Below are 17,108 nucleotides of genomic sequence, written 5' to 3' on the forward strand. Positions count from 1 at the left end.
AAACTTATTTAAAATATCTCATAAAACGGCCTAACAAATCATGGTGTTAAAGAAACTGGTAAGTGAGTTTTTTTTTAATGGAAGATTAATCGTGTATATTGAATGGTGAATTATTTGCGGCACTTTTCAGCTATATTTTTGGGTTGTTACTACATAAAATTTCATTGAAGTTGAAAAAAGAAAAGCAACTTTTTTTTTTTTTTTTGAAAATTGATGATTTCATTAATCTCTTACATAGTATGAAGTTTAAAAAAAACAAAATAAAACAAAATAAAAATAAAAATATTATATATATATATATATATATATATATATATATATATATATATATATATATATATATATATATATATATAAACTTCATACTATGTATATATATATATATATATAGTCGATGGTGCAGAAGGAGATGGGTATTGGTCATGCAGAAGGAGTGGGAATTGGCCTTGCATAAGGAGTGTGACCATTAGTGGTCCAACATGGCTCACCCTTAGAGGTTCAACACAACTCATCCCTTATGGCAATTGATTGCTTGAAAACCCTAAATAAGAATAAGACATAAAAGATTGTAAAATTTAATTTAAAATGTTTCGATCATTAATTAAAGGGTTGATTTGTTAAAACCTCCCATTTGTAGACATTTGTGTTTACCTTCCAAATTTTGAATCATCACAAAAGTCCCCATTCCATCCCAGCCCCATTTAGAAATCATTCATATTTGCTCTATTGTCTAAAATACCTCTCGAGGGTAAACACAAATGTATGTCACCAAACTTGAGTTTCTCAAACCCCACCACGTCAAACTGAAGGACCTGCTGATGTTTGGCATGGTTGCTCCCAATTGGAAGAAATCTTATGATCGTTGTCTAAAGAGAAGGCTAGTGTACCTCCTCAGGATGATCGAGAACAACAAGGCCGGTACGGTGTACGACCTCCTTAGGATGTACTCTAATCCATCACGTTTTGCATATCTCATCTATGCACATCCATTTATAAAACCCATCTATATATCACATCTATGCATATTGCATGTATTCACTCATTCCCAAATCACAATTGATTATGTTTTGCACATTCCCAATATCATGCACAACACTGCGGGCATTACAGTCAAAAAATTTCTCATAGCAATAACTAAATTGTATCTAGCTCAAAATGATGTGTGCACTAATTGTAGAAAAAGTAATTATTTTGTTACGTCTAGTATGTTAAGACGACTCAAACTTAATTATCATTGAAAAAATAATGAGTTCTAAATTAATTGCTTAATAATGAAGTTTTATTGGATTTGATTTCAACTTTTAACTTAACCCAATCTACTAGTGAAGTAAGTGAAATGAAGTTTTTCCAACATTTTTTATTTTTTATTTTTTTTAGTTTTACTATTATTAATATTTTTTTATTTTTACTTTTGTTCAATTTGCTCTTGCCCATTGTCTTGTAGTATACTAGTTAAATCCATAAATTACTTCAAAAATAAAGACTTTATTTTATTTGTGTACAAAATAAATAAATAAAAACAATCTCAAAATATCCAAACAAATAACTCAAACAAGAGCAACTCTACGCAGATCTAACTAACCGAATCTAACTGGAGAGCCAACTTGGGTTGGCTTTGAATATGCCGGAATCCCGTTCAATTACTGCCAAAAGTGCTATAAGTTTGGCCATAACACATTCAAGTGTACAAATCAAACAAAAAAAGGCAAAAAAATGGCAACTCTCATGTTGCTTGATGCACCACCGGCAAAGCAACCAACAACAACCTCCATCCTCTCAGAAACATATGAAAACCACCAAAACAATACTCTTTTTGGTGGCACGGTGATTATCGGTTCTCAACTAGGTCCCACTTGTGAGGAGCACGAGGTTAACCCACAAAATATCTCAAAATATCAATTTGCAGCAAATGTGGAGCGGGATTCAAGATCCAGAGAGAAAAAGAGAACCAAAAACTCCAAAAGCCCAACCAAATATGGCCCAAAAAAACAAAAAAGAAACCTAACCATCGAAAATAAAAACAATCTTTCCTTGCCAACTCCACCGCCATCACCTACACAATTTCCACCACCAAAAACTATTATCGAATCCTCTCTAACTTTTTCCAAACAGAGACTAACAAGGAAAACCAAAGCAAAAGGCAAGCTCTCTGACCCGAAACCACCAAAAAAAGGAAAATTCATCAACAAACAATTGAAACATGTGCACCACCAAGCCCATTCCACCTCATCAACAAGGAGGAGCATACCTTATATATTCCACTCCCCCCACCACCAACAATAAATCAACAAACCATCGATTATCTCAACTCCAGAATTATTCCAAGTATGGATCCAATACAAGCTCTTGCAAATCTAGCTCATATTTCGAGAGTTGCTGATTTCTCAAAGGATATAGTTTGGGAGCTCTTCAATAGCCCAACATTTACAAATATCCTTCAAGCTCATGGCTATATGCTCCAACCCATATGGAAAACCCAAAGCAAGGGTAATGGAAATGAACATCATATTAACACACTGTCAAATCCAATGGAAAATCTCACACTACCACCGATTCACTACCCACCTCCACCGGCTACAAATTTCAACCAAAACTACATGAACTATGATGTCGACATGCCAATCTACAACCAATCCTTCGATAAAATGCAGTATGTGGACCAAAACTTGCCTTATATGAGCACACCAGGGCTACTATAGAGGGAAACAGATGATCCTTTTGCCACTTCTTTTGACCAGGTACACACAATCAAACCATCCCTCTATAACATTCTGTATATATGTTGTCCATATCTTTATTCCATTTTCTTATACACTTTTGTCATCCAAATATATCATGCTAGGTATAGAAATGTCTCTTTGAAAGTTAGTGTCCCACTTCCTAAATATATTTGTGTATCATATCCAAATATTTTCTTCATCACAGTTATACTTTGTTCATCTAGCTTTGAAATTGAAACTGAGTTGTATGTAAAAAATTTGGTGATGACTATTATGGCTGCTTTGATAGTATTGCGTATTTAAACTACTATATATATCTATGGTGCATGGTTTGTGTAGCTTTTTTGGTTCTCAGTAAGTTAGAAGTTAACACCATTGGGTTAGTGACTGAACTAGACCAGTCACCAGTAGTTATTATATGAAGACAATCTCATGGAATTGTAGAGGTTGTAGTAATCCATCAACTATCCGTCATCTCAAAGATCTGATCAATAACATAAACCCAGACATTCTCTTCTTATCTAAAACCAAAACTTCACCGAACTCCATCACTTACTTAATCAATCAGTTAAACTACCATCATCACCATATAGTTCACCCTATCCATCTCGCCGAAGGTCTATGCCTTCTTTGGAAAGCCGACATAAATATTAATATTATCTCTTCCACCAAACACTCTATCACAACTGTTGTAAATAGTGGCACCCAGGGGGAATGGGTCGGATGCTACTTCTATGGTAGCCCGTACAAAGAAAATAGAGATCTCAGTTGGAATCCTATACGGGATTTGGAATATCTCAATTCACCCACTATGATCATTGGGGATCTCAATGTCATTCTCTCATCACATGAATATTAAGGTGGTAAAACTTATGAATTCTCATATGGTGAACCAGTCCATACCATTGTAAATAACCTAGGACTTATAGATATTGGTTTCATGGGCTATCCCTTCACTTGGCCCAATAAGAGAGTAGAGCCAGACAACATCCAAAAAAGATTAGACATAGTTCTAGTTAATGAAGAGTGGCTCCTGCTTTTTCCTGAGTCCATAGTTCACCACAAACCTGCCATTACTTTTGACCATTGTCCAATTCTCCTAAATACCCATCCTACTTCAATCAATTCTCCAAAACCTTTCAAGTTTCAGTCTATGTGGATAGATCATAAAGACTACAACCATATCATTTCAAACAGCTGGCCAACACACATTCCTCACCATTCACTACCACACAATCCTCTTCATATCTCGTATAAGCTCAACTCAACAAAGAAAGCTCTCAAAATCTGGAACAAAACAACTTTTGGCAACATCTTCCACCAAATAAATTCTCTCAAAATCAAAATAACTCATATCCAATCTAGGGTACCTAATATAATAAATGCCGCTCTTGAAAGAGAAGCCCTAATCAACCTTGACACTCTCCTTGATCATGAAGAAAAATTATGGAAACAAAAATCTAGGGATCAAGAGATTGTCGAAGGCGATAGAAACACAAAATATTTTCATATCAAAACTTTAAAAAACATAAAGTTTAACAGGATTGAAGGGATAAGAAATATGGATGGGTCTTGGACACAAAACAATAATCAGATTGGCAAAACCTTTGTAAATCACTTCAATTCTTTCCTAAATGAACAATGCATTGTGAATACAAGTTCCATTCATGATCTTTTCCCACAGTCCATCACTCCAGAAGAAAATCGTGACCTTAATCGGCCTGTTACCATGATTGAAATCAAAGAGATTCTTTCTAGCATTGGCGCCTTAAAAGCATCAGGGCCAGATGGGTTTTCGGCTTTGTTCTATCAATCCTCTTGGGATATCATCAAAATTCTTCTCTCAAGGTCTCTCCCTAGATAGGATCAATCAAACTAATATAGTTTTGATACCTAAGACCTCTAATCCTGAATGTTGTACAAATTTTAGACCTATCAGTCTGTATAATATAGTGTATAAAATCATTTCTAAAACTCTTTCTAATAAACTAAAAGTTCTCATCTTTCCTTGTATCTCCCATTACCAAAGTGCCTATTTCTGGTAAACAAATATCTGATAATGTCATCCTCGCACATGAGATTTTTTACACTATGAAAAAAAAGGGAGAACTCAGGTCTCATGGCAATCAAACTAGATATGGCAAAAGCTTTTGACAAGGTCAATTGGAAATATCTTCTTCTCATTCTTGAGTCTATTGGTATTGACCCACACTTTGTAAATTTGGTCCATCTTTGTATATCCTCTCCCCAATTCTCTGTTCTCATAAATGGCTCTCCGCATGGTTTCTTTAAGTCATCTAGAGGTCTCCGTCAGGGCGACCCCCTATCACCCCTTCTCTTTATTTGATGTATGGAAGTTCTTACTAGAATCATAAATAAAAAAAATGTGGAAAAAAAGATAAATGGCATAAAGATCTCTAGGATTAGTGAGGCTCTCACCCGCCTTCTATTTGCGGACGATGCTTTCATTTTCTGTCGAGCTAATCATTTTGAAGCAGAAACTGTTATTGATATACTCAATGAGTTTTGTCAAATAACAGGTCAAGAAATAAACTACACCAAATCAGGAGTCCACTTTAGTAAAAACATGTCATCTCATCAAACTGATTCTTTAAAGAGGATTCTCAACATGAGAAGGATTACCCCCGGTGAGAAATACTTGGGTTCAACTCTTTTTATGGGGCAACCAAAATCTGAAATCTTTGATAATCTCATTCAAAAGATTAACAAGAAAGTAGCCGGCTGGAAGAGAAAAATTCTCTCACAAGCAGTTCGTACTATCCTTCTAAAATCCATAACCTCAGCTATCCCCGTCTACCATATGAGCACCTTCCTCATTCCCTTGTCTGTCACCAACAAACTTAATGCTCTGCAAAGGGGTTTCTGGTGGGGGGAAAACGGAGACAAGAAACAGCCTCTTTATCTAAAAAATTGGTCCTTCATCTGTAAATCCAAAAGAAATGGTGGGATGGGTATACGAGACATGCATTTAAACAACTTAGCTCATCTAAGTAGGATCCTCCAGGACATCTGGACAAAACTTCAATCCTTGCTAGCAACACAACTCAAAGGTAAGTATTTCCCCTTCACAAGATTAAATAAAACTATCAAGAAACAAGATACTTCATGGTTTTGGCAAGGGATGATGGAAATGTTGCCCCACCTCATGAAACACACCGCCTAGCAAGTAGGATCTGGCAGTGACATAAACATTTGGGAAGATCCTTGGATACCAAATACAATAGGAGGGAAACCACCCACTCACACCACCATCAACAATTTATATATGTCAGTATCACAACTCATTAATCAAACCACCAAATCCTGGAACTCAAACATTCTTTGTGAACTTTTTGATCAAATCACAGTGAGCCAAATCCAAGCTATCCACCTATCCAAAAACAGACAAACTGATAAGCTCTATTGGAACCTCACAAAAAAAGGGAAACATACAGTGAAATCCATGTAATCAGAGTTTGAGTTCCTTACAACCAACAATCACCACCATCAAAAAATAAACATGGTTTTTTGGAACAACGCCTATCGACCTCGTCACGCCCTTTTTGCCTGGAAATGTTACCACAACATTATACCAACCAAAGAACACCTATCCACCCTTTTTCATATCCAATACAGGAATTGTTTGCTATGTGGAACTCAAACAGAAAGTTTGCATCATATTCTACTTGACTGTAATTTCACAAGAGCTGTATGGTTTAACTCTCCTTGGCATTTCAGGTTGGAAGGTTCGCAACATCTAACTACAAAGGAATGGATATATATATACTTCTGGTTCATACCACCATCTGCTTGGCAAATTGAACAAATTACTTGGACCAATTAATATATGTCTACTACTATATAATAGTATTTGGCTGGAAAGATGCAATATAATGTATAACAATTTAAAACTTTCTCTACTCAAGATTCAAAAAAATTTGCAAGACCATTTTGACAAGCCAACTAATCATTTGCAGGAACAAAAGAGAAAGCAGCAAAGAACTGCAGTGATATCATCTTGGATAAAACCACCAGCTAATTTCTATAAATTAAATGTGGCATCCTGTTTAAAAAAAAAATGGAAACTTATCTGGTTATGGGTACTTATTAAGAGACTCTAATGGAAAATTCATTACTGCAGGAACTGATAGAGGCTGGGCATCAAATCCTGAATTGGGAGAATGTAAGGGTTTACTCAGGGCAATCCTTTGGTGCAAGCAACACCAATCATCAAAGCTAGTTATAGAGATGGATGTACAAGTCGTGGTCACCTTTTTGGAGAAGAAACAAGGAAGCTTAGCGTTTGAATCTGAAGCTATTCTCGGTGACGCGACTGAAGAACTAAAGGATCTACCTCTATCAACTATTGTATATATTAAACGTAGTGCAAACTGTTTTGCATATCTTTTTGTAGTTTATGCTACAAACATTTTATCTACTGTATGGACTATTATCCCTCCATCTTGACTAACTAGATGCCTGGAAAAGGATAATACACATGTAATCTCATCAGCTTCAGCCTGATAGATATATAAATAAGACTTTGATTACCAAAAAAAAAAAAAAAAAACTAACCTAATCTACTATACCATCCCACTACTTTGATAACATTGACTTAGCATTGACATATACATGGCATGTATCCCAATGTAGTTCAACAATAAGAACAAAAAGTGTATAATTAATAGGTTGAATTAGTCCGTGAGCAAAACGAGCTTTTGGCAAAAAATAAAAATGGACCGAAATTTCGCTACGGTGTAATTAGCGCTCAAGCAAAATATGATAAACGCAGACAACAATAACAACAAGGAATCTACTATTTATATACTAAAGTAGAGACCTTTAAAGGAGGATTTTCTCTCTCCTAGGTGCTATTATAATATAAGAGTTAGCCTTTTCTCTATCCTATGTGGCACTCTAATATGAAAGATAGTATTTTCTAATATCCTATATACATGGAACTTTTTTGGAGAGTTTGAGTATATTTCCAATTCTTATATATTTGATCAAATAAAAAAAATTGCTAAAAAATAAGTGATTTGTATAAGGTAGTTTCCTATTACGAATCAAACACTTTTAGTGTTCCAATTCTTATATATTTGATCAAATAAAAAAAATGCTAAAAAATATGTGATTTGTATAAACTAATTTCCTATTACAAATTATACAATTTTAGTGTCTATGATAAAGCACCAACTTATTTCGAATATATCCTTAACACGGCCTCAAAACATAGTTATTAAAAACAATTATACAAAAAATAACATCACAAAATATATAATCGAAAATGAAAAAAAAATAACGGCAAAGCAATAATGACAACGAAAACTGGATGCAAATGTATCTAGCTAACCTCAAATAATATTTAACGGGAAATCGAAAACTGGATGCAAATGCAAGCATTAAACTAATCTTAAAAAGTAATTAGTAGAAAATCAGAATATGGATACAACTACATTAAACTAACCTCAAAGAATAATTAACGGAAAATCAAAACTTGGATGTAAATACATCAAACTAACATCAAAAAATAATTGTCGAAAAATCAAAAATGGATGCAAATGCATTGAGCTAACCCTCAAAGATTAAATTAACCGGAAATCGGAAACTGAATGCAATTGTATTGAACTAACCTAAAAATATATATATATATATATATGGAAACATAATGCAAATGCGTGGAACTAATCTTCAAAAATAATTAACAGAAAATCAGAAATCGGATGCAACTGCACTGAACTAATCTCAAAAAATAAACTGGATGCAAAACTTCAATAAATAATTAACAGGAAATCAGAAAATAGTTGCAAATTTATTGAACTAACCTCAAACAATAATTAACGTGAAATCGGAAACTAGATGCAAATACAACTTTATCAAATAATAAATGAGAAATTAGAAACTGGATGCAAATGCATTAAACTAATATCACATAATAATTAACGAGAAATCAGAAACTGGATGCAAATGCATTGAACTGACCTCGAAGAATAATTAACAGGAAATTAGAAATTGGATGCAAATGTATTGAGCTAACAAAAAAAATAATTAACGAGAAATCAGAAACTGGATGGAACTGCATTGAACTGATCTAAAAAAATAAATAACGGGAATTGGAAATTGGATGCAACTTCATTGAACTAACCTCAAAATATAAATAACGAAAAAACAGAAACTGGATGCAAATACATTAAACTAACCTCAAAACATATTTAGGTTATATGTTGTGGAAATGTCTCGACAAGTATAGTTTTGCATTTAAAATGGTTTTTATCTTATCTCTTTCCGTATTCAAGTAGTTTCAATATACATGAACTTCGCCTTATTAGGTCAATGGCTCCCTATCCTTAAAAGTAGAGCTAAAGTTAGTTAGATTTTTTTTTCTATCATTAATTTTTTTCTGTATATATACAAATGATTTTACTCTCTATCCTTATTTTACTCTTTATATATAGAGAGTAAAATAAGGATAGAGAGTAAAATCATTTGTATATATACAGAGAAAATTAATGATAGAGAGTAAAATATGTTGACTTTAGCTCTACTTTTAAGGGGATAGGGAGATATTGGACTCAGCTTTAGGCAATCTCACAAAACTTTAATCAAACTTCTATTATTAAACAACAAAATGAAGTTGAAGGATTTTATCAAAAGTGAGTTTTTTTTTAATGGAGAATGAGGTTTTCACGTTATAAGAAATTTGGTTGAGTGATCAATATAATATTAATATATAATAGTTCTGTATATTTACAAATATTTTTCAGAATAATTAATATAACAACACCCGTTCATAGATAATCTTTAAAGATTTCACATAGTGAGTCATGCATAATTTAAATAATAATTAACGAAAAATCGGGAACTCGTAGATAATCTTCGATGATCCCACATAGTAAATTAAGCATAATTTACTTTTTATGTCATGTTTGCAAGGACACTACAGATAGATCAGTAGAAGTTGGTATTACACACCACATTGGATAATTATAATGAAATCGAAAACTGGATTCAAATACATAACTGAGCTCAAAGATTAATTAACGATAAATCGGAAACTTTATGCAAATTGCATTAAACTAACGACAGAGAATAACTAACAGAAAATTATAAATTTGATACAAATCTTTGAAAAATATTTAACGGAAAATCGGAAATGGTATGCAAATACATCAAACAAACATCAAATAATAATTAATGGAAAACCGGAAACTGGATGCAAATGCATTAAACTTAACTCAAAAAATAATAAACAGAAAATCAAAAACTGAATGCAACGGCATTGAAGTAACCTCATAGAATAATTGGTGGGAAATTGGAAACTAAATGCAAATGCATTGAAATAACCTCAAAGAATAGTTAACGGGAAATCAGAAACCGGATATAATTGTATCGAACTAATCTCAAAACATAAATAATCAAAAATTAGAAGCAGATGTATTGAATTAACCTTAAAGAGATATTAACGGGAAATCGGAAATTGGATCCAAATGCAATGAAGGAATCTCAAAGACTAATTAACGAAACATTGAAAAATTGATGAAACTGCATTGAACTAACCTAAATGAATGATTAACGGGAAATTATAAATTTAATGTAACTGCATTGAACTAACCTCAAAAAATAATTAACGGAAAATCGGGAACTTGATGCAAATGCATTAAACTAACCTCAAGGAACAATTAATATAAAATCGGAAATTGGATGCAACTGCATTGAACTAACCTCAAAGAATAATTAACGGAAAACCAAAAATTGGATGCAACTGCATTAAACTAAAATCAGAGATTAACTAACGGGAAATCAAAAATTGGATGCAAATGTATTGAAATAACCTCAAAAAATAGTTAACTAGAAATCGGAAGTCGGATGTAACTGCATTGCACTGACCTCAAAGCATAAATGTCCACTTTTTTAGCCTTTTCACATGAGTAATTACGAACCCAAAACGAAAGTGAGTTTATAAAAATAGACTCTTACATGTATGCAAATTGTATATAAATTGTAAACTATCGAACTAACCTAGAAAAACAATTTACAAGAAATCAGAAACTGGATGTAGATATATTGAACTAACCTCAAAGAGTAATTAACGGGAGATTGAAACCTGGATGCAAATACAATGAACTAATCTCAAAGACTAATTAACGAAACATCGAAAACTAGATGCTACTGTACTGAATTAACCTTAATGAATAACTAACGGGAAATCATAAAGTGGATACAATTGCACTGAACTAACCTCAAATAATAATTAATGGGAAATCGGAAACTTGATGCAACTGCATTGAACTAACATCAAATAATAATTAATAATAAATTGGAAATTGGATGCAACGTACTACATTAAACCAACCTCAAATAATATATAATTAATGGAAAATCATAAACTTGATGCAAATGCATTGAACTAATAACCCTAAAATATATTTGTATTATATGTAAGGAGAATAAATGTCTCGACAAATATATTTTTGCATTTTAAGTAGTATTTATTACAATTATTTTATTGTGATTGGGAATGTCTTGCTATTCAAGTAGCTTCAATATTATTTTCGCCACATTGGACATTCTGACAAAATTTCAATCAAACTTCTATTATTAAACCTAACAATAAAAAGAAGTCGATGAGTTTTATCAAGGTTTGATGCTTCCTTTTTATAGAGAGTGGTGCAAGAAATTTAATTGAGTAATTAATATAATTTTCATATCTCATAGCTATGCATAGTTGCTAATATTTTTAGAATAATTTAATATAATGACACCCGTTTGTAGGACACGTTCATGTAATAAATCTTTTCAAGTGGGAGTAGTGTATTCTTTTAGGATATGGAAACAATCAATCTGTGTTAGTGATTTGTACGCATTAGTACGTAAGCTGAACGGTGATGATTTACAGCTAAATCACCATAAATCTAATTAAACTATTATACAAGCTAGATCGAGTTTAAGATAATTCCATTTGAAAATTACGGATTAATATTATAAACCACAAAGTGAAGAGGCTATCTCAATTTGATCCCTTTGTTTCTAAGTACTTATGCACCATAATCGTTGCTCATTAATGTATTTCGGTTTATTTTCAATAAAAATATATTCTGATTCGAAAATTTGCCGCTAAATCACCATAAATCTAATAAAACTATTATACAAGTTAGATCAAGTTTAAGATAATTCTATTTGAAAATTTTGGACTAATATTCTAAACCACAAAGTGAATAGGCTATCTTAATTTGATCTCTTAGTTTCCAAGTACTTATGCACCATATTCGCTGTTCCTTAACGTATTTCGGTTTATTTTCAATAAAAATATATTTTGATTCGAAAATTTGCCGTTAAATCACCATAAATCTAAGAAAACTATTATATAAGCTAGATCGAGTTTAAGATAATTCTATTTAAAAATTTTGGATTAATATTCTAAACCACAAAGTGAATAGGCTATCTTAATTTGATCCCTTAGTTTCTAAGTACTTATGCACCATAATCGCTGTTCCTTAACGTATTTCGGTTTATTTTAAATAAAAATATATTCTGATTCGAAAATTTGCTGCTAAATCACCATAAATCTAAGAAAATTATTATATAAGCTAGATCGAATTTAAGATAATTCTATTTGAAAATTACGATTAATATCCTAAACCACAAAAAGTGAAGAGGTTATCTCAATTTGATCTCTTAATTTCCAAGTACCTATGCACCATAATCGCTGGTCATTAACGTATTTCGATTTATTTTCAATAAAAATATATTCTGATTCGAAAATTTGTGTGAGACATTTTGTAAAGCCTTTTCAATACACAAAATATTTAATAGATCCCGGGCGTATGCACAGTTCCAAAATCTAGTCTAGCTAATATAAGATCCACCGTCCATCACACCTGCTCTGCTGTCTTACTTAACTTTACAACCATCCACGTGTGCTTCCAAAAAAGGTCACATGTGAGTAACAACTTTTTTTCAATCATAACGGTCACTCGATTATTACAAAAAAAGAACCTTCCTTGAAACCCTAACTCAAATTTAATTTTTCTTGGTTGACCTTTCAAATTAGGGGTTTCCTCATTCTTCATCGCAACCCAAAATCGAATCACTTTATAAACACCCTTTACTCTCCCATCTCTAAATCTGTTCACAATTTTGTGAATTTTGTAGTTTAGTTAATAAAGATTTGATTTTTATGCATTTGAACTCATTTTAAAGGTTAATTAAGCTTTAAGGGTGTTGAATTGCACTCAAAATAAATGGGCGTTTAGGTTTTGTTAAGCTTGTTTGTGAAAAATTGTTGATTTTTTACGAGTTTTTTGGTATTCTGAGTTAAATGGAGATACCTTTATCAGATGAGTTGTTGGGGACTATTATGCCAATTTTGGTGTATTGGGGATATTCTGGTATTTATGTAATGTTGGGTTCTTTTGATAATTATCGATTGCACTCAAGGGTAGATGAAGATACTAAGAACTTGGTTTCTAAAGGGACTGTTGTTAAAGGTGTTATTCTTCAACAGATGATTCAAGCTGTGGTTGCAATCTTCTTATTCACTGTGAGTAGCTCTATAAGTGTTATATGTGTTTCTAGTTATTAGTTTTTTCGATCTGTGAATTTATATGCTAGATTTGTACTTCAGTTATGTCCCTAAGAGAGTGTTTAGTGATGTGAAGTAAGGTTAACACTCCACTTGCCACACAGAGATAATAGAGGGAAAGAAATAGAACCCCCAATCTGATTTTAAGTTGGGTAGAATGGATTGAGTAATATTACTTGCGTGTGGAGGATAATTTCACGAACACTGTTAACTATGCTTAAACGTGTAAATGGGCAGAAGATTTTTGAACTTTTTTATTTTAAATTTCTTTGTGAATGCTCAAATTGGATGGGGAGGTCTTACTTTGTGTCAAACTGTAAGTGGATTTACATATTGTGTAAAGCTTTAAGCATACACCAAAGCACTCAGTGTGGCGAAGTGAGCCCAATATTAGTTCTCTATGTTGCAGAAGGGCTCAGATTTTCTTTTTTATTTTTCACTGTTTTGTTGTTTTTCGATGATGATGCAGATTGTTACTTAAAGGAACAATAGTTTAGGCTCTTATCGTATTTGGGGATAGCATTATTAGGTATCTATTGATTTTGAAGAATGTAAAGGACAGCCACTTCGGTTTTTGTCCAGGTCCTTCCGCAACTTGTTTACTTTAAGGGGGACCAAAGAGAATCATCTCAGACAGAATAGAATGCTCAATACCATATGAGACTGTAAGAGTTTTATAGGTGAATAGCCAAGTCACATTGACACGGTACGTGTGTTGGTGATTGACACGGCGACCTGCTGTAGGACATGGGGACACATCTACTTAAAATGGAAATTCTTACTATTCTTTAGCTGCACATCTAATTCTTGGCCGCAAGACCTTACAAAACGCCTCTTGACAAATAAATTACTATGGAAGTGGCATATCATGGACCCATGGAGTTGTAACTATGTTAATAAATCATGTTCTTATTGTGTAGGGTTTAAAAATCGTATGCATATCGTGTCCGTGTGTTGGGCACGGATATTTTTGAGAATATTATGTGTCCTTGTTACATAGGTAAATAAGGAACAAGTTGGTGATTAGGAGTGTCTCACACCATAAAAATGGAACCAAATTTTGTTGATCTCTTGAACCTGGATTTCACATACGACTCAAGTGTTTGAGAAATTCCTAGAGAGGAAAAACAGAACCCTTTAAGCTCCAATCTTCAATGATAAATTGGCGACTTTGGTGAGGACTGGTGGCTTCATGCCGTGGAACATGACCTTGATTTATATAAAGATACTGCTTTCATGTTCATTTACTTTCTTGTTATGGGGTGCTCTGTGGGATGGAAATCTGAGTCGACGATGGAGCCGATTTGTTGCACTAGGGTCGCTGGAACTTGTGTCTCTTGCTGCATTCCATTGATCAATGAGAAGAGAAAAGTTACACGATATGCCCAAAGGATACACAAATACCATCTTCCAAAAAGTACCCCAAACACCCACTTTTCCTATGGGCACAAAGCGGTCTCAAGTTTTTCCCAGATCTCCGACATTTAATCTATAAGGATGATGACAACTGCAATTATCCTCTTGGTTCTCGTGGACATACTTGAATCCAAAGGTCAAAACCTCAATATGCTCAAAGTGGCTATCCCTGGAATCTCAGCACCTATTGCCAAAATATCTACGACTGTGTTAACAGATGACATATTTCAAAAATGGAAAAATTGTTTCCAATGGTATTATGACAGTCAAATATCAATGATATTTTGAGTGCTGATATCTCAAAGATTGGCAGATTGAACAAAACCTTGCGGTGCTATGAACAGTTGAAGACTGCTTGAACCCAAACGTAGTGTTTTCAGTACTTATGTTATACTGGCATATTTGTTAGTAGAACATTGCATGTTTCGTTAGGAACTTAAGAATAAGGGATCCATACTACGCTCCTCTTTTTGGATGATATGGTAGACCATACTTGAGTTACTGCATAGAACACTGAATTATTTGTAGTAGATGATGCTATATTGAGTATGTGCATATTGAATACATATGTTATGCTGGCATATTTGTTAGTAAATCATTGCCTGTTTTATACTGGCATATTTGTTGGTAGAACATTGCCTGTTTTGTTAGGAACTTAAAAATAAGGGATCCATACTATGCTACTCTTTTTGGATGATATAGTAGATCATGCTTGAGTTACTGCATAGAACACTGAATTATTTGTAGTAGATAGTTGATACTATATTGAGTGTGTGCATATTGGATACTTATGTTATGCTGGCATATTTATTAGTAGAACATTACCTGTTTTATGCTGGCATATTTGTTAGTAGAACATTGCCTGTTTTGGTAGGCACTTAAAAAAATAAGGGATCCATTCGATGCTGCTGTTTTTGGATGATATAGTAGATCATGCATGAGTAATTGCGTAGGACACTGAATTATTTGTAGGAGATAGTTGATTCTTCATTGAGTGTGTACATATTGAATTTTGAGGTGTGGGCATCTGGGCTTATATCACTAAACATCCTATTTCCTGTTGCTGTGTCAGTGTTATTCAATTTTCCCTATTCACCTGTTATTCAAATCCACAAGGTTTGATTGTTTATAGCCTTTACAAGTGTAGTGAGGAAAAATTGTCAAGTTTGCAGTGGACTAAATAGTACATAGCACTGCGTTACTATAAATTGATTGTGTTGAAAGGTCTGCTAGAAGACCCCTTAGCTTTGGACCCATATTGTAACATGAATTGTAGACAACACTAAAATTACTTGTAGGAGATAGTAGATACCTTATAGAGTGTGAATTTTGGAATTTTTGGAAGGTGTGGGCGACTAGGGATATCAGATATGACTGTATATATGTCATAATATTTCCTGCAACTGTCAGTGTATTCACTTTTCCTTGTTCACCTTTTATTTTGTTGTAAATAGTTTTATTGCTACGATCTGTTAGTAGCTGAATGAGAGAAAGTTATCAATTTTTAGTGAACGAAATAGTAGATAGCTCTGCCCTATATTGAAAGGTGTTCTAGCAGAGTTCCTAGCGAGGATCCATAATTAAATATGTACTGTTCTGTATGGTGTGATTATCTGTGTGGGGTTTGGCTGGATATGATTTCCATTGGTTTTAATACGTGTCTCTGCTATTCATATAGGTCACAGGAGATGATAGTGGGTCGGAGAATGTTATGCAACGTTCTGCCCTCGTACTTGTGAGGCAATTCATTATTGCAATGTTTGTTCTCGATACATGGCAATATTTTATGCATAGGTATATGCATCACAACAAGTTCTTGTATCGGCATATCCATTCTCAGCACCACCGACTTGTTGTTCCCTATGCCTTTGGAGCTCTGTACAACCATCCTTTGGAGGGACTTCTTTTGGATACTATTGGTGGGGCCTTATCTTTCCTCCTCTCTGGTATGTCGCCTCGTGCCTCCATCTTCTTCTTCTCTTTCGCTACTATCAAAACAGTCGATGACCACTGTGGGCTATGGCTTCCTGGAAATCTGTTTCATGTACTGTTTAGAAACAATACTGCCTATCATGATATCCATCATCAGCTATATGGCACCAAGTATAATTTCTCTCAGCCCTTTTTCGATATTTGGGATAGAATCCTTGGAACACACATGCCTTATTCACTTGAAAAGAGACTGGATGGCGGTTTTGAAGCGAGGCCTACAAAGGAATCCAAGGAAGAATGATAAGCTTTGTTTTTTAATGGTGTTCGTTACCTGTAGTCTGTACCACTATGTCTGATCTTTTAGGATAATGATTTGTTTATATACCAAACTGCATAATTATTTGTGTACAGACTTTGATCTTTTCTTTTTAAGGGAAATAAAATCTCGCATTTTTTTC

The 17,108-nt window shown here is 33.6% G+C and overlaps 1 protein-coding gene across 1 annotated transcript; it reads left to right on the forward strand.

Annotated features, from left to right (window-relative positions):
* Window positions 1-12,636: 12,636 nt before the first annotated feature.
* LOC147480423 (sphinganine C4-monooxygenase 1-like) lies at window positions 12,637-17,108 on the forward strand. Its single transcript, XM_086575504.1, has 2 exons — window positions 12,637-13,260; window positions 16,397-17,108. Exons 1-2 carry the CDS (start codon window positions 13,039-13,041, stop codon window positions 16,949-16,951), a joined length of 777 nt encoding a protein of 258 aa, XP_086431630.1. The 5' UTR covers window positions 12,637-13,038; the 3' UTR covers window positions 16,952-17,108.

This window comes from Coptis chinensis, chromosome 8 (genome assembly GCF_015680905.1).
Source record: "Coptis chinensis isolate HL-2020 chromosome 8, ASM1568090v1, whole genome shotgun sequence".
NCBI lineage: Eukaryota > Viridiplantae > Streptophyta > Magnoliopsida > Ranunculales > Ranunculaceae > Coptis > Coptis chinensis.